An 18,930-nucleotide genomic window follows, 5' to 3' on the forward strand; every position below is an offset into this window, starting at 1 on the left:
ATTATTTGTATTGTCTTCAGCGCTTTTGTTCCATCTGAAAAGCAACAAACACTTCGATTTACTGTTATCCGCTTGGGGGGGTCATAAAACTTTGCTAATCTGCGGGCAGCGATAAGATTGCGGCCGGCAGTACCACAACGCAACCGAAAGCCAATATGAGCGCACGAAATTTGCTGCTACTCTCCTCGTCGCGAGTGCACGGCCACGGATATCTGGAGCATGCACGCGCCCAGCTGGAGGATCTCTTCAAGGCGTAAACAATAGCACAGACCAGACAACAACAAGAAAAAACATCTCGCTCTCTTTCAGCTGCCACGTGAAGACGGTGCTCTTTGTGCCGTATGCCCTGAGGGATCACGACAAGTACACGGCGCTCGTGCGGGATGCGATTGCACCGTGGGGCTACGCTGTCGAGGGACTGCACACCAAGAATGACCGCGGACAGGCTCTGCGCGATGCCCAGGCCATATTTGTGGGCGGCGGCAATACCTTTGTGCTGCTGCGCACCCTCTACCAGCTGCAGCTGCTGGAGCCCATACGGGAGCAGGTGCTGCAGCGCGGCGTGCCCTATGTGGGCAGCAGTGCGGGCACCAATGTGGCCACCCGATCCATTCACACCACGAATGACATGCCCGTGGCCCATCCGCCCAGCTTCGAGGCCCTGGCCCTTGTGCCATTCAACATCAATCCGCACTATCTGGAAACGGACCCCAATAGCGAGCACAAGGGCGAGACGCGGGACGAGCGTATCTCGGAGTTTGTTGCCTACCACTCGCGTCCAGTACTGGGCCTCAGGGAGGGCACCAGTGTGCGTGTCGAGGGCAGCAAGGCCACTCTGCTGGGGTCACGCAGTGCCAAGCTGTTCCAATCGTAAGTATAATGCCACAAGAAACCCTCAGCCTGAATCGCTCTCCTTCTCATTCATGACAGCGATGGAGGATCCAGGGAGCTGCAGCCCCTGGCCGATCTCAGTTTTCTGCTGAGCCAGGAATAAAAGCAAACAAAAGATTATTGTTTTACAATTACACATTGTATTACTCTGCAAAATACCAACAATTCCTACGTACAACTAGTATCATAATCTACATATGACTAATAACTATACAAGATGGTGGCTCGTCCCGTAGTCAACGTTTTGCAATAAATTAAATGTTTCTCACAACAACATTAAAAAAAAACACTCACATAAGAATTGTGGACTGGCAGCAGACTTCTTATTCGATGATCAAAGCGATGGCCGGACAGGGAAGGTAAGGGAAGGAGGTGGCAAATGCGAGGCCAAAATATATATATGAATATAACAGTGGGACAGTGCTACATACATTCCCATAAGCGAATAGACACGTTACTTAATGAGAGAGCGAGAGCGAGAGAGAGCGTGAGCTAAAGGCAAGTCGGGGGGCAGACATTTCATTTTCAGTTTCACTTAAACCACTATTATACAGACACGTATAACACTTACAATTTCTAGCTAATAGTCAATGGATTCGTCCAGGAATTCTTCACGTTCACGTTAATATACAGATAAATATATGCTAAATATTTACATGCGAAAATCGATTGTTGTTGGCTCTCTCTTTTGGAACATGTGGCAATTGTTTTGGCAGCTCTTAATGTGTGTGTGCACACACAACCCATTTGTCCCATTTATAAGGATGTCTATCGTATATTACATATAACAAATTGTGTGCCATTTTGAGCATTTAAAGTTGCACTTTGAAAGCGAGCAACAACAGGAATTGCCTAAGGTCTAAACACTATAGTGGGTTGAGATAGGTCTGTGCTACAGGGCTTATACACGAGTACGGGTAGGGAGTGGTGACCGTGGGAGTGGGAGGATTGCTTGCCAGTTCAGCCTTGGAGGGAGGCATAAAATGCGAGTATAAGAGTTTGTATAAGTCCTGTATCTAGATCTACTTGAAATTCATTCACACATTCATACACCCACCCATGCACTTGGTCATGCAATCGATCAATCAATCAATCATTCATTCACTCGTTCATTCACGGAAATATTTTAAAAAGGAACTGATGATATAACAGGCAGGAGCTGGCACTGGCACTGGCACTGTGGACCATGCTATTTGTGGAGAATACTTTTGTCCTCGTAGCGTATGATGGCATCACCGATCTGCTTGCGCGACGCCAAATGGATGCACTGCTCCCGCCCGCAAAGCTCGGGCAGCTGCTCCGGCAGCATGCCGCCGCGCCCCAAATGGTTGCGCACATCCAGGCCGAAGCGCAAATTTGGCTCGACGCCGCGCAGTATGTGCACCGAGTGCTGGGCGGCCACGAACATGTCCAGTATGCTCTCGACGCCCTCGGGCCGGGACTGGGACTGGGGCGCCGGCTCCAGCAGCTGATCGATGTCCAGGTCACTGCGTATGATGGGCAGCCCTTGTGGATGCAGCAGCTTGCGCGCTAAAAGGGAGAGCAGAGCATCAAGTAATGCGTTCCCGTGTGGGTGTGGAGCCTGCCTTGCACTCACCTTGCACATAGTCGCGACTGTAGAAGGCGATCACATCGTGATTGTGGCGATCGAAGTAGCCGCTGCTCTGGGCCACGTCACACGCTTCGCACTCCTTGCAGAACTGCGCCCAGCGGCAGGGATACATCTGGAAGCCGATGGGCGCGTACACCTGGAAGCCCTGGATGGTGTTCATGCGCACGCGATTGAGAAAGTCCGCCTTGAAGGACATGCCCGGCGTGGCCAGGAGCACCAGGGACTCGAGGCCGAGCTTGGGCAGGGCCAGGTCCGCCACCACGAGGCTGAGCAGCTGCCTCGGTCCGTACATGGAGCCGTGGAGCATCCAGTCCTCGGCACTGACGGGCTCACTCAGCTGCTCGGGCAGCCGTATGGACACCCAGGCAATGCGGGAGCCATCTGTCTTGTACTTTGAGGAGAGGTCCAGGGCCAGCGTTTTTAAGCCCTTGAAGGGATCCTCCTCGCCCTTGCTGGGCGAGTCCAGGCGGTACAGGAAGATCTGTGGGAGAGCGATTAGCTGGCATAATCCTACTCGTGCAGGGCATCAGGACTCACCAGGAGGAGGAATGTGTTGTCCTGGTTTTGCATGCAAAGGCGCTCATACTGTGCCACAAATTCCAGGGCGTCCGGCACCTGGTGCTCGAATGCCGGCACCAGAATCGCGATCCGTGTGCTCTCCGTCACATAGGGCGAGGGCACCACCTCGACACGGCCCAGCGGCTTGACCACCTCGAAACTCTTGAGCAAGACTCGCCGACGCCGGCCCGATCCTTCCTGCAGATTGAGGTGCAGCTGGTAGTCCATGCCACGAGTCGCATCGAACTTGCGGTAGGCAGTGTGCAGGCTGTGGTAACTGAGGCCGGGATGCTTAAGGGCCGCATACTGCTGGGCGATCTCCAACACCTTGGCAAAGTCGAGGGCCTCGATGCGGGTGAGCGGCGCCACGGCATGCTCCACGTTGCCGTTGGGCAGATAGCTGTGCGTCTCGTTAAGCATCTGCCAGATGAGGATGTCGTGGCGTGTTTCTGGCGCACTGGGCGGCGGCACGCCCAGCGGCCAGCGGATTTCGAGTATCTTGTTGGAGATGCTGCCGTTGGCAATGCGATAGGACTTCTGCTCCAGGGCATAGCCCCGCTCCTGCACCATCTCCAGGTGGTGCTGTCGCAACAAAAAACAGATTTCGATTAGTAAGGCATTTCCCGTGGCAAGGCACCGACTTACCTTGGAGTAGTAGGCGTGCAGGCGGTAAAAGTCCTCTGGAGTCTGCACGGGATACACGGTGCTGGCGTTCCGGAACGCTTGCTCCTTGGCCAGGTCACTGAAGTCTCGTCGCTGGCGGCCCGGCGCATTCAGGGCGTAGCTATACTGCCGCATGCCCTGCAAAAGGAGGAAGTGGGTTGCAAGTGTGCAAGGTTAGTCAGAGGAAGGCAAATTTAAAATTGTCTGGCGGCGGCGTTGGATCCAACACACTCACAGCGAGAGAGAGAGATGGAGCGGAAAAGAGAGTGGAGAGTGGACGGAAAGGCAATCGCTACTTCCTTCTCATTACGCCTTTACGAACCATAAAAGCTGCAGACTGCTCGCAGCATAATTAAATTAGCATTGCCATACTAATGGAACGGCAGCGATGGAAAGAAGATCTGTCACTGGATCGGGATCGGGATCTGCCTCTGGCATTCTTTGCGCCTCCAAGGTGTATTTCTATGTGGTGCATCATTTGCATGCAGTGCCTCTCAGTGCGAACGCACTTTCGTTTAATTTTGTGTGTCGTCGCATGCCAAAAGAGAGTAAAAAAGGCGAACGAACATGTACCCACCCTACAAAGAGACACCTTGCACCGGCTCTTCACACTCCTTTGCGAATTTCCACTTTCTTGCTCGCATTTGAAACGGTTAACTTGACAGCGCCTACTCAAGGGCATGGCAATGGAGAGAGGAGCATTAAGCAAACAAAGACTTGCATGGTGATGAGTGTGACAATCGGAGTTGGGAGAGTGGCAACTATCAATGGTTAGAGTTAAGAGTGAGGAGAGTCAAAAAGAGATGAAAGATGGCAAGGAGAAGAGAGCGTCAAACAAACGAGGACACGAGGGGAAAGATAGAGGATGATGAGATCGGGGCGAGACAAATCCATTGCAGCGAACCGTTTGAAGCTGCCGTTAAATAAACATCTTAGGCAAGTTAATTAAGCGAAAGAAGGGTGCAAATATACATACGAACAAACAAACAAACATCAACGCATTTTCATGGAAATGCTGCTCCCACACGCATGCAGAAGCTAACCATAAATCATGCCATGCTGCCGTTACCATGCGCTTTGATACCCTTTCGGGTAGTATGATTCTTTCAAACAGATGTTGGCAATGGGGTGAAGAAAGCACGTTCGAGCGTAGAAATTAAATATGAAAATACATATCATGTGTACATACATACATAGAGATATATGTACATATTTACATACTGAATGTATGGATGCATATAACATGTACATACATATACATATCTGCCCTTGCATCTGCAAGGGTATTAAATGCTTCAGCCATATCTGATGCCTGGTCTGCCACATAAATAACCCAAACAAAATTTAAACAAACCAATCGTACAGAACCCCAAAGAGCATGAGAAACTCGACAACACGATATTTGGGCGCCCTGTTTATGCTAAAAAAGCAATTGCGTATTCGCAGAAAATAGCAAAGTAATCAGAAATCAGAAATGATAATGACTAAGGCACACAAAAAGCCCACCGCCCAATAGATCCAGAGTGTGTACGTACACTTGGCCTCCACATTTATTTGCACAAACAATTATTTAACACCTGAATTGTGACACTTTGGACAAACCAGTTAGGATAACTTTTTGCAAACATTTCTGGTGGATAGATAATGTCTGTGCATATGCATTGCAGTTATTAAAATTACTGTAAATGTGTCTATGAATTCAGATTTCTAAGATCCACCATTACCAATTGCTCTCAAACTGTCAGCCTGCATTTCAATTGTACGCTCTCCCACTCTCTCACTGCCGACTTCCTATCCAACCGTCCGTATGTGTCCGTTCGTCTAATGACAGTCTTGCTCGCATTTCATTTACCCACTTACGAATATTGGACTGCTTGGAAATTCTTTTGTTGCTGCTTGGAAATTAAATAAACTGTTGTCCATCAACTGCGTTGCTCTTGCTCTTGCCTGCCCCCGCGCCACCCCTTTGGGGCACTGATCGTGTTGGTCTCGCCTTTTGGGGCACTGATCGCTGCTGTTGCTGTCGCTGCTGCTGCTGTCTTCCACGCCGCATAAGCATCAGGCATCAGGCAGAAACAGCAACCGGCACAGGCACAGCAGCAGCAGCAAGAACATGGATCTCTGCTTTATGTTTCTTCTTTAATTTTTGATACCCTTTGCAGATGGAGAGTATTTTTATTTTCGGTTGAGCTTTGAAAAGCAGAAAATAAATTTAATATTGAGATTAAATCTCTGCCTTATTTTGAACAAAATTCGAGTTAAGTGAAATTATCTATTTGACATGGAAATTTTTCGGCAAAAGGGTATGAACAGCTTCGACATGGAATTCTTTTGACTTTGCTGCTTCTTCTTAATTTCATCTTCTCTTTACGCATCTTCACATCTCACACACGAATGGGGATCTCTCTTTCTCTCTGCCTCTGTGTGCTTTGCTCTTTTTCATATTCTTTGCCTTTTCAGGGTCACACTGTTCTGCATGCGTGTGCGTGTGTGTTATATCAATGAACTGATTTTTTTTCAAGCACAAATCGAGATCCAAATGTCTGTCTGACTGTCTCTCCGTGTCGTGCCCGTATGCCTGTGTGTGTGAGTGCCTTTTTAGTCAACGGCAAATTGTTTAAATAAATAGAATAAAAACGGCATGTAGGGAAGCAGCGTGTAAAGACACGACACACGAAATTAACAAGAAGCTGAATTCGAGCCCTCTCCTCTCTCACGCTCTCTCGCTCAAGCTACGAGAAACAAATGAAACAGCTGTGCGAGCAATGGCTTTCAAACTGTGAAATTGCGAAATTATTCGGATTTTTGTGTCTTCGACGGCCATAGAATGGATATTTGCAAACGAAATTTGGAAAGACCTGCTCACCTGAAAGGTCTCCTGGCAGCCTGGCACATGGCTGGCATACTTCACGCACCTCCCGATATTGACGCTGTGATCGCCGGTGATTCCAATGCGGACGCAGCGATCGAGGTTATTCCGCATCTTGCGTATGACACTGCTGCTGAGCAGAATGCCCGCCTCCAGTGAACAGTAGTTGCGATCGCTGGCACCGGAGCTGCCATCCACAGGAGCGGCGGCGGCGCCGGCCAAATCCTCGCCCCCCTCGTTGGAGGGACGACCTTCGTTGGACGGTGGATCGACGCCGATGCGTGTGCCGCCCATATACAGGTCAAAGGTGATGCTCATGTGATAGAGCAGGGCATTCAGCTTGCGGGCGTCCACATAGACATTGTCCGGCACGAGCAGAAAGTAATCGTACTCCTCCAGATAGTTGTCCGCAATGTACTTGATCACGTGAAAGGGCCGCCGGTTCTCGTGCGTGTCCGCGAAGCCCACGATATTCTTCAGCTTGTAGTTGGTCTTCACGCTGTCCGCGTAGATGAAGAACTTGATCTTGTTCACCAGATGGGCGGTGGTGCGATTGAAGGCGGTGGCAAAGCTATTGATGTGCTCCTGGGAGGTCATCACACCGATGAAGAGCTTTTCGCGGATCCCCAGCTCCGAGGAGTAGTAACGCGGACGTATCACATTTTTAACCTACACAAAAAAAAAAAAAATTAAATATTAATTATAATGGAAGGAGAAAAACGTAACGAAGTAATCTTTGAATCAATTTCGAATGCAGTTCCCCGATTAATGCCAATTCTTGTGCTGCTAAATAACTTTAAAATTAGACTTTAGGAAAGACTTCCCCCCATGGCACGTACAGCTCTTGGATAACTTTATAATTAGATGATGGATGCCTGAAAGAAGAATACTTCAAATTGATCTTAAGTGGGGAGTTATGTGACTCTTGGATCTAGAAATACAAATTCTTTGTACGTGACTCTGTCCACAGGCAGCATTTACTGGAACATTTTCCTGCTTTTCACATTTCCAGAACCCATGTTGCGGGATAGCCCTCGTCTAACTCGTTTATTTATAGCTACAGACAGCAGACACCCACCCACGTGTGCCTTAAGGGTATGTCTCATATCTCTCGTCCAATTAAGATCTATCGGGGCGCACGCGTATGTACTTAGGGAGGGAATATTATGTACTTCAGCGAGCGAGTATTTTTGTGTAAGTTAAGCCCCTGATGTCCGTCGATCAAGTGCTTCCTCTGTCTGTCCTATCCCTTGCCCACTCAAAGTGGTTTTAATATTTCTTTATAATTTTTTTACGACCTCCGATGACTGTTCAAAAGTGGAGGAGTTCCCCCGGGGAACCATTTATCCATTATCTTTTGCCACAAACTCGTACAAATCAAACCGTTTCCGTTTCCAAGAAATACTTAATGTCAGGGCCCATAGATTTAAAACACATTTTTCACACAAAGATAGATAGAGAGAGGGAGAGCGAAGTCATGTTATTCGATTCCAGAACTCTTCAAAATTGCAAACAAATGCAAGATCTCTCTACCCATCCTCCATCCTCCATCCTGCATCGTTAATGATTAATTTATTAAATAACAAACAAAGTTCGCAAAAGTAAAAGGATGCACGGGGCTTTATCTGGTTAAATTTTCATATGCTGCACTCATTTATAATGTTTGTTATTATAAGATTGTGTGCAAAAAAGACTCCCGCGAAATGCCCCGATAAGAACAATTGTCAACAAAAGCCTCGCAGAATGCGTCTCATATTATCCAGACACATATCATGGATTTATTTATTATTGTAAGATCATGTCGCATACCTTTAGGTATCGTTTCGCTTATAGATTTTTTTTGCGTAACCTTTTGGCCCACAGTTGGGCGTCTAACATATCATTTTTAGAGGCACTTTGCATGAGATTGCACTCCGAGTAACCCATAATTTCCAAATGCAAGTCTTGGCCACTCATTAACCCAAAGAGCTGCACGCAAGGTTGCTACATCTCTAGGTGCCCGGCCCCCTTTTGGCTTCGTGTGTCTCTGCCTCTGCCTCAGCCACCGCATCGAAGGTCGGGGGGCCACCGCCTCGTTAGGCAAACAACAGTTGTGCAAGCACTTTGGACCACAGGCAGGCCTCAGGCAAATGTTTGACCAGGGGATGGGTTGGAGCATCGGGACGTGGAGGCGGGCTGCTAATGAGTGCTGCTGCTGCGCGCCCGCCGGGGAGGGTGTTGCCGTTGCCGTTTAGCTTACAGGAATATTATGGCTAATTAAAAATCATTCTCAATAGAGTTTTAATAAATGGCAAACAAGCAGTAGAGCAGCAGAGCAGCTCGAGTGCTCAGGTTTATGGCATCGTAAAGCAGCGGCCGACCAAACACAACAGACCCGCCGGCCCAGGGTCACCAATCGATTAATACCTGTTACAGTGGCCACTCGTAAAAAGAGAACTTCAGAGCTATCCAATTGAGAGCTAGAACAGAGCAAAAACAAGAATTTGACATAGAAAATGAGACCTTTAGAGGGATAAGCAAGCAACTGATTGAACCTTTCAATATCCGATTACTAGCACCAGTTTTTTTTTTGGATCCTGATCTCTGACAACTGACTTTGATTTCCGTCCATGGTGTTGCGGCGGTTTTCACTCGCTTTTCTTTCTTTTGTTCGGTTGGATGATGGATGCACTTCCAGCTGCATTTTCACTGCATTTTTCACGTTTTAAGCGGCAAATAAATTCCAACTCTTTCCAAGTTTCATTCGAAAATTCATAACAAGCTGTTGGCACGCGTCAGTGGCAACTTTTAGGGTTCTCCTCTCCCGTTCTGATGTAAAGTGTCGCCCCAGTAGCAAAGTTGCACTCGCACTCGCACTCGTTAGTGGCAGCAATTAGCTATTAGTTATGATTACCAGGGGGGAGGCAGGGATCAGTTGGAAATCTATTCTCCAATCCAATCCAATCCGATTCGCAATCTTCTATGCAGTAAGCCGCGCAGTAAGTCACATTAATGGGGGGTCAGTCTCCATGCTTTAATTGCCGCCAGCCAGATCCAGCCAGCCATGGACTCTGGAGGGGTGACGGTGCGGTTGGGGGGGGAGTGCTGTGGTGTGGTGTGCGATTGTGGATCGACCTTGTGCTCATATTCGAAGAGAGGCAAAGAAAGCCAGCGAGGGAGAGAGAGAGAGTGGGTAAGAGGGAAGTAGGGGCTGGTGGAGTGGTAATGAATTCACGCACATTTGCCAATCATCAAATTCTCGTGTGTAAATATTCGGTCGGGAAAGGTAAACCACGGGTAAAAATAACACCAACAAACCGCAGAATTGCCGCAAAGAGTAATATTTCGCCTGTGGCTGCTGCTGCCGAGATTTTCTGTGCTTTGTGGATTGGATTTGTGTTTTTTTGTTGGGTAAATAAAAATGCTTTTCTAAATATGAATGATGCATGGGAATTCGACGAACCGAACCGAACCGAACCGAACCAATCCATTCCCCCGCCCGTTTATTTACTTTTGGGCTTTTAACAATTTCCATTTGCATAACAAGGCCAAAACACACACCTAAATCTGATTCACTAAAAGGTTTGTTCACCTGAATGGAACGTCCACAATGTCCATCCATAATTTTGCATGTTTTTGGCTTTAGTTTTTAATCAAATGATGTTCCATATAAAATATTTAACGTTTCCCCATGGAAGGAAAATCCCCCGAAATATTAGGAGAAATAAAATTCCCCACTTGGCGTGCATTTCCACAACTGCAAAGAATATCCCTTGCAAGCTGAACTAAAATTCACCTTGATCCCCGCAGACTTCAAGGAAATTCTACGCACAAAATATCCCTAGGAACCCATAAATTCCCCTTGTTGAGACATTCGAAAGAAACATTTTGTTTGCCAAGATTTCACAAGAATTCGCACAAAGTATTTCTTCCAGAGAATATATTTGGCAATTTTGGGTGGGAAATTTTGGAAGCCGCTGCCCGCTGGGGCACGTGGGCAATTTTCCAAGAGATAAAACCCGCAAACAGCCTTGTGACGTAACCAAACAACGGAAGTGGTGTGGATAGAGACAACAACAACAACTACAACAATAAAGAGTTAAAACAAACACAAAATTTATTGAAGAAACTGAAACCGATACTACGGTAAAGGTGGAGGCAAAGGCAGAGGAGAAGAACCTTATCGATGGATGGGAAAGGCAACGGCTCTTATCAGCAGAAGCAGCGACTGAAACAGAAACGGCAGCGGGAGCAGCAGCAGCAGCAGCAGCAGCGGCAGCGGCAGCTGGTGACAACGTCATCCATAAACCATGAAATAAAAAATAAAACAAGAACGAAGTCGCTGGCAGGGGTTGGAGGGGGGGCAACCAACAGAACAGCAATTTCAATTTCAATTTCCATTTTCACAAATTTAATTAAACAATGATATGGTTTATATTTTGTTTACTTAGGGATCGGATCGGTGTGGCAGCGAATGGGGAATGGTGCGGAAGGGGGACAATCAACTGACAATCTGTGTGTGTGTGTGTGTGTGTGAGTTGGTGGCGCCTTTTACAAGGAAATCAATTGGAATGCCACTGGGGAGACTCTGGGCAATATGAGAGTAAGAAATGTAGGAATTGAAGAATGAACAGAAACTGCCATCGGGTGTGCAGTTATGGTGCCTTCTCCACGGCGAAATTTCCCAATCCCCCTCAGCCAAGACACGCTGGGGATCAAGGTGAATTGGGGACGTCTTCACCACAGTGCAATCTCTTGCGCGGTCTCCCTGAGCGTGGTGAATAAGCCAGCGTCACCTTGTCGGTAAATTCACCTTGGGCTAAATCGGCGGTAATTAAAGCATGGAGACTGACCCCCCCGGCCCCTGCTAACTGACTTAATGTGACTTACGGATTGGATTGGAGAATTGATTTCCAGTACCCAACTGATACCTCCTCCCCCCCCTTGTAATAATAACTGCTAATTGGTGCCACTAACGAGTGCGAGTTCGAGTGCAACTTTGCTACTGGGGCGACACTTTGCATCAGAAATGGGCAAAGAGAAGCCTAAAAGTTGAAGACTTTCATCTGGCTTATGGCTACAAATATTTATAGAGGCAAAGGGGGAAGCTTTTACGGAGTGCAATAAATCACAATTGAAATTCTTTTAGGACAAATGAGCAAATCTGAGACGAATTGTAATGGCATTCAGCCAATGAATAATTCAGTACAATTTATTATTCGATTATCCGGCAGTTAATGAATCAATTTAGTCAGAGTCAATGCCATTGCGATACAGATTCATTCATTGCAAATATTTCAGCAGCAGAATTCAATTCCAAGAGATGCAAAGGGGCCAAAGTTTTCCCAGACCTCCCCCTACCATTCAGCATTTGCTTTCCAAGGCAAACACACAACACAAACACAGCGACATAACTCAAGTAGTTGCCATATACATATACGAGTTAGAAAACAACAGAAAAAGAAAAGGTTATCTCAATATTTATTACACCCAATGCCGACGGTAAGAAGGCTCTACATTTATCGCATCCGAAGTTCAAGTTTAGCCCATGACTCAAATGCGTTAAGAGCGGAGATAAGTAGGCACACATTAATGACGTGTAAGTTTCGCATAAGTGAATGGATCTTCGTTGACTGTGGCTCACGCTCTCCCCCTCGCTGCAAAAATCGATCAACAATAAAGCAATTTTCCCATTTGCAATGATTTCTTGAGCTTCTTAGATCTTTACGGATTTAAATAGATCTTCATAGATAGATCTTAAATAGATGTATGTACATACGTATGTCTAGCTCCTCAGAAGCGTGTGTCTGGCCGCAGCTGTGTCTCAATCTCAGCTCTCAGCGGTGTCTCAGACGAGCTGCAGATGGAATGAAAATTGTATTGGATTGGACAAAAATCTTAATTGGGACAAGTGCGCCAGACGACCACGACGGACACGACGACTCTCAGCGACAGCGTCCAACGCCCGGCAATGGGAGAGGGCAGCCGGGGATGCCGGGCAGGCCAGGCGAGGCTTTGTCTAGCGCTTATGACAACAATTTATTGGGGACACACAGCCCAGACCAGACCAGACCAGCCCAGCCCGACCCGAGACTCCATCAATGTGGATGTGGATACGGCCTTAAGCCGGAAATGCGACGCGCTTTTCAATTGAGCCGTAGACCCAATAGTTCCACAAACGACTCTCATTCGCTCGCTCAACTGGGGGGATTCTGTGTGAGATTTCTGTATCAAAAATACGAACACAAGTAAAACTCCTGGGGAGTCGCATCTTGATCTCAAAGATGTCAGTTGATTTCGTGGGGGATTCAGTGATCATTATGGATCTAGAGATTCACATTCATTTCCCTATGCAAACCTCTTTCAGCCTTTGTTTGCGGCTGATCAATGATCTGGCAGATTAATCGATCTCTGATTAATGAACAGACACCTTTAATGATCTTTCCATCTCAGTCTTTTTGCCATAATTTGTGGCTCTTGGCTCATGAAGCTTGGATGATGAAGCTTCGTTTTATGTGTCTCCACGTCATGCAGCAGCACTCCTCTGTCGTCTGTCGTGTGTGCCTGCAGTGATTAAATATTACCCAATAAAATCGTTAACCGCTGATCATTGATACAATCTTCAGGATTGCTTCTTCAGCATTTTTGTGGCCTTTTCGTGTGCAAAATCTTCGCCAATCTTCGCTTATTCATGCTCCAATAATAGCTGCAGACCCTGCCTCGTAGCACCCTTAAACGATCAGCAGTTGATTCATTATGCCACGAGGAGTACACACGAGTATTTGTTTCATTTCCTACGTCATGGCATTGAAGAAATGCGAATTCAAATCTCACACTCTCTCTGGGGGGAACGGGTTCGAGGTTTTTCAATTACAAAAAAACCAAAAAAAAAAAAAAGAATCTTCAGTGTTGCCAATCAGACGGTGCGGTGCTGTGCGTATTGTTGTACCTACACTTGATAAGCGGGTTTATTTATAGACTTAATACTGCTGCTGCTGCCTCTGGCTGCTGCTGCTGCTGCTGGCTGCTTCAGCGGCTGATAAGTCGCAAAAGTCTTTATTACTATAAAGCCAGAAGAGAAATTTTTGGAAATGCGAAAGCGGCTGGGCTGCCCGCAGGGTTCAGTGTCCTTTGGGATCAACGCTGGGTGGATGCATGCCCGCGGCGGTGATGTACTTGTCGAACAGATACTCCCCCAGATCGGACTGGGCCCGCTCCAGTTGGCGTATGTAGTCGGCGAGCACCTTTTGGCCATCGACCTGCTCCTGCAGGAAGTTGGCCTCAATGAAGTCGCACAGATTCGGATCGTTCTGCTGCCCCGCCAGCGCATGCACATCGAGCAGATGCTGATTGACCTCCAGCTCCATTTCCAGGGCATACTTCAGGGCGGCCAGTGTGTCCTCGAAGCAGGGTATGGGCTCGGGCACGGCACTCAGGCGTATGAGGCCGCCCCGCTTGTTCATGTACTTCATGATCTTCTCCGCATGCTCACGCTCCTCCGTGCTGGCCTGCAGAAAGAACTTGTGGACGCCCGGAGAGCTGACATCGGCACGATCGCAATGGTAGGCCTATCGGTTGATAATATCTTTAATCTCTACTCTCTAATCTCTGATGTCTCTCTCTTACCATTGCCAAATACTGATGGCAGGCTTTGAGCTCCATGTTGATCTGATCGTTCAGCTTCCTCTCGCAGCATTTGGCGAAATTTTGACGCATTATCATGGCCATGTGGCGCCGCCAACAGAATCGGAAACCCATTGCCATGCTCTAACTTGAATTTAAAATTTAACGAAACTCCAAAAAATGTTGTTTTGAAACGAAAAGGAAAACTCAAACAGAATCTGTCAGGGCTAATGTGGGTCAAACAGGATAGACAGGTGCCAAGATCTCTCTCTCTCTCTCTCTCTCTCTCTGATCTGCTGATCCATTGATCTTGCACATCGATCAGACACTCTGGGGCAGCGTCTTCGTTTTTTCTTTGGAGTTCAAAGTGCTGCGTTATTTCCCCTGCGTTCGTCTCTGATTTCACTTAAATGTCTGTCTGTCTGTCTGTCTGTGTGTCGCTGCTTAGCCACTTAGCCCCCGTCTGTCTGTCTGTCTGTTTGTCTTTTTGTGTGTGTGTGTGTGTACCCCACTCGACTCTCTTACACATTTGTGGCACCATTATATGGATAGTTATACATATATCTTGATATGTATAAAGTACACTCGTACTACGGGTAATACTTAACTCTCAGATCTCTCTATTTGCGGCGGGTAAACGCAGTTATTGTCTCTTTTATTAAGTGAGTGGAAAAAAGCGAAAAGCGAAAACGAAAACGACTTTTGTCCGACTATAATCTTGTTATACACTTCAAAGGAAACGGTATTACGACTCTAGTTAGATGTTCTGTGCCATTTGCACAGATATTTTAGCATTAACGAAAGCCCATCTCATGGCAAAATCATGCACAAACATGCATATTGTTCTCAGATTAATTGTACATAGGTTTTCAATGATTTATTTGCTAACCATTTCTGTATAATTAAACAGTTAAATCTTTAATATTTTATCAATTATTATTTATTTATGCATATTTATTAATAAGTATTGAATTGAATTTGTATGTCTGATGTAAGAAAATTCGTTTGAAAAATCTAAATAATATTTAAATAACAGATTTCAACTGAAGAACTTCTTTGGAACAATATTCACGTGCTCTTTTTTCATTACAGGGTATATGTATGTATGTACATATTGTATGCAAACCTCCTGCTCCTCCCACTCGACCCACCAAGGTAGAGTTTTAATTATTTAAACATTATCTATCTCTGGCTGCTCACTGTCTGTCCAGCCCTCCGATCAGCTAGCCATCAAACCATCCCAACCTTCCGTCTCAATGGACAATCGGCACACACACACACACACACACACACATAATTACACAGACACATTACGCACATAACAAACAATTTAAACAAAAAATATGTACATAAAAAAAGTGACTCTTGAGACCTCCATGTGCGACTCGTAAAATGGTCATTATAATCGTAAAGAAACACAAGTAAGCATTTTTCATGCCGCAGCACCCCCCCACCACCCTTCACCCTCCAACTAAAATAAATAAAAGACTTGAAAAAACGATCCGCAACGCGGGTTATGCAAATCATGATTCGAGTCCAAGCAGCGATTTTTGGTTGGTGCGGAAGGAGGCAGGATACAGTGCGTTTCGCAGTTGTATGACGATATTTAAGGGTATAATTAAAGACCAAATTGTTGCAATCGGAAGAACTTCCATTCAGAATTGATTCAGTTAAAAGCTTCAAATAAATCATAGCATCAACTTTTCCCAGAAGGACTCTGGCATGAGGGAATGGATGATCTGCATCTTTATTCGAATTTCAGGGAAATCTAACAACAAAATCAACAGACAGACAGACAGACAAACAGACAATTTATGTATTCCACACGCAACAGCCATTGAAAAATGTTTGACATCCTCAGCGACACATTAATGTCACATTTATTTGCCCCAAACCCCCCCTAAAATGGCAGCATGAAAGCAGTTCCAGTTTTCCTTTGTCGCACACATAACAAAAAAAAATACAACGTGCAATAAATTATTAAACTTCTTCGCACAACACCTTTTGATTGCACGTTGAACGAAACGCAAACGTTGGCATATCCACAAAAAAGGAACAACAGAAACAATGTACTCGTAATATGCTGAACATGAGGTGGAAAATATTTAATCGATTTCGAGTTCTTCATGGGAGATACCCTGGCGTAGACAGGGTATATATGTATGTTGAGTAGTGAACTAATACCAACAAGTGGATGAAACTGCTATACGAATACTTGGGCAGACATCGCCATTAAGTAAATTCCAGGGTATTGGCAGCCTCTGCACACACCTGAATGTGGAACCTTCTTGTTCTCGCATTTTCGCGTACTTTATTTAATTCAATAAATCTTTCGCTGCTTTCGATTTTTGCACACACACACTCATAAGCACAATCGTACGATGGATCGAGTTAACATTTATTTACTTAAAGGCATAATATTTAATGAGTTTATTTATGTAAATGAAATTTATGAGACCGCGCGATCGTCTGGAATTTATTTTGTGGTTCGGTTTCAGTGCATGCCAAACTGTAAACAGCGTTGGGCCTGGAGCCTCGCTCTCTCTTTAATTCACACCAATATCTGATATGCAGCCAAAGTGTGCTTGGAACCAGGTGAAGTCTTCTTTGGCAGCACTCTCTCTCTCTCTCGCACACTCACGTGTGCATTGCGTGCAGACAAAGAGCGAGAGCGCCCAAATCGGCTAGGCCGCAATGCCCTACCCTGACACATGCACACCCTGCATCTTATTCATTGAGGTGCAAAGTGTATGCGTATGTGTGTGTCTTCGGTATCGATAAGGGAATAGTTTTAAGCCAAAAAATAAAAAAGTGACGTCTACATGAGCCGCTGCTGACGTTGACGCCGACACACGCTCTCACCAAATAACGGCAGTCATGCCAGAAGGGGAAAGGAACACTGTGCAACAGGATTAAGATTCCACAAGGCTCTTCTAATTTCAATGATTCTATGCTCGCTGACTTCAAATAAGAAGAGCATTTGTGTCAAGTTTCAAGAGAGTGACATGTGATATGTCCTAGCGAGTATAGTTTACGCTTCTTGCTCTGAGTTATACCGCTTAAAGGGTTGACAACTTGATTGACAACTATTTCTCTTGCTCTTTGCCAAAAACATGGTCGATGTTGGGCTGTGTAGCGAACGCGCGATAAGCAAGAAGGTCAATAAATTGCTATCAGTGGACTCCCTGATACATGAGACATGTGCACACGACGGCAACGACGACGACGACGACGACGAGTCATGGGCTGAGCGCGAATACTTGCATTTTTTGGGCAGCGGAATAACCGCATTCCAAATTCAAAGTTGGAGGAATTCGGAACTTACCGGCTTTTTGGCCGCCAGCGGCTTGTTGATCAGATTCAGATGTGGCTCAAAGTCCTGGCCAAAGCGTTCGATCAGCAGGTTCTCGGCGGCCTCCTGGGGGCACTCCTCCTGCTGGACCAACTCCCAAATGTCCTGCGGTATGTAGCAGCTCAGCACGAGCCCCAGCAGCAGCCCAATGACGAAGTAATGATTGCGGCTCAACGCGGCGACTGGTCTACGCATGTTTCAAAGACTCTGCACTTGAACTTGAATGTGGATGTGGGGGTCTGGCGATGATGATGATGATCGGGGATGATGGGAAGCGACAGGGAGGAGAAATTGGTGTTCAGGAACCAATGGAATGGTCATATGCACATTTTCTCTCTACCACTCTCTCTCTCACTCGTTGCACAGTATTTGGGGGCCCACTTGTTGCTTCTTTGCGGTTTCTACGAGCCGAACTCCAACAAGTGCTACCTCTTTTTTTTGGCACTCTCCACTCGCTTGCTTATGTTATTACCGCTGCTGCTGCTGGCACGCACTTCTTTTGCACTGTTTATTATGGCCGCCCTTTACATTTTGCATTTTGCCGCTAATCTCGGCATTTTCGATACACCGCGAGTGCGCGTAAATTTACATCAATTTGCGGCAAAATCTTCGAAAAAAAAATATCTTAAAAAAAATCAAAGCGCCGGCTCCGCTACACGGTTAAAAACAAATACGCGCGCGGATGACGGTGGAAAACAGAGAGCCAGAGAACGAAATTGGGAAACAACAAAAACAAAAAGCAGTCCCATTGTGAATTGTTTGTCGGTCTATTGTGAATTGGCAATTTTTGGTAAAATTGTAAGATATTTTTCCCAGTGAGAAACTTCCTAAATTTGCCAAAAATACCGAAGTATACCGCCTCGTGCTCGAATGTAGCCCGCAATTATGAGTACTTTGGGCCAAAAAATACCTTCTGACCCTCAGAAATATACCTACTCATTTTCAAAACATATCGTAAATTTGCAAATAAAAGCAATATATTTTGAATATTTTGATCTTCGCTTTAAAATTTAAAGCACTCAGCACTGAACATATAGTTTTATACGTTTGATGAATCAATTTTCTACAAAACTGGTTACAATTAAGGACTTATTTTAAAAAGATTATTAAAACAAAATAGCTCAATAAAAATGTTTGTGAAGAGTGGAAATACTATACAATTTCATTTATTATTAAATAAGCGAAAGTTAACGTTTCCTAACGTTCTTGGCCTTACACGATCTGAAATATGCATCTTAAAATTATGCGCAGTGGCTTAGTGATGACGACAAAAAATAGTGTGATTATAAAGGATATTAATGTTTTATATTATAAGGAAAAGAAAGAAAAGAATTTATTTCAAATAAATGCGCGTATTTCTGTGGGAGCGTTAACATATCGATA

The 18,930-nt window shown here is 45.8% G+C and overlaps 3 protein-coding genes across 5 annotated transcripts; 1 reads left to right on the top strand and 2 right to left on the bottom strand.

The window, feature by feature from the left end:
• Positions 1-14: 14 nt before the first annotated feature.
• Positions 15-4,985, top strand: LOC117896065 (probable alpha-aspartyl dipeptidase). 3 transcript variants are annotated; one of them, XM_034804095.1, is made up of 4 exons: positions 15-253; positions 310-870; positions 931-1,015; positions 4,966-4,985. In XM_034804095.1, the coding sequence occupies exons 1-3, from the start codon at positions 156-158 to the stop codon at positions 992-994; spliced, it is 723 nt and encodes a 240-aa protein (XP_034659986.1). In that variant the 5' UTR covers positions 15-155; the 3' UTR covers positions 995-1,015; positions 4,966-4,985. The 3 variants fall into 3 exon arrangements, with proteins under 3 accessions (XP_034659986.1, XP_034659995.1, XP_034659978.1); XM_034804104.1 differs by lacking the exon at positions 4,966-4,985 and adding an exon at positions 4,905-4,920 and having other exon boundaries at positions 931-1,012; XM_034804087.1 differs by lacking the exon at positions 4,966-4,985 and having other exon boundaries at positions 931-1,180.
• LOC117895990 (chondroitin sulfate glucuronyltransferase) lies at positions 1,264-18,286 on the bottom strand. Its single transcript, XM_034803979.1, has 6 exons — positions 17,521-18,286; positions 6,591-7,262; positions 3,707-3,862; positions 3,041-3,643; positions 2,489-2,984; positions 1,264-2,421 (listed from the first exon to the last, which is right to left on the bottom strand). Exons 1-6 carry the CDS (start codon positions 17,740-17,742, stop codon positions 2,081-2,083), a joined length of 2,490 nt encoding a protein of 829 aa, XP_034659870.1. The 5' UTR covers positions 17,743-18,286; the 3' UTR covers positions 1,264-2,080.
• On the bottom strand, positions 13,591-14,934 carry LOC117896078 (soma ferritin). The gene is made up of 3 exons (XM_034804118.1): positions 14,800-14,934; positions 14,199-14,333; positions 13,591-14,140 (listed from the first exon to the last, which is right to left on the bottom strand). The coding sequence occupies exons 2-3, from the start codon at positions 14,328-14,330 to the stop codon at positions 13,694-13,696; spliced, it is 579 nt and encodes a 192-aa protein (XP_034660009.1). The 5' UTR covers positions 14,331-14,333; positions 14,800-14,934; the 3' UTR covers positions 13,591-13,693.
• Positions 18,287-18,930: the final 644 nt, after the last annotated feature.

This window comes from Drosophila subobscura, chromosome A (assembly GCF_008121235.1).
Source record: "Drosophila subobscura isolate 14011-0131.10 chromosome A, UCBerk_Dsub_1.0, whole genome shotgun sequence".
Taxonomy (NCBI): domain Eukaryota; kingdom Metazoa; phylum Arthropoda; class Insecta; order Diptera; family Drosophilidae; genus Drosophila; species Drosophila subobscura.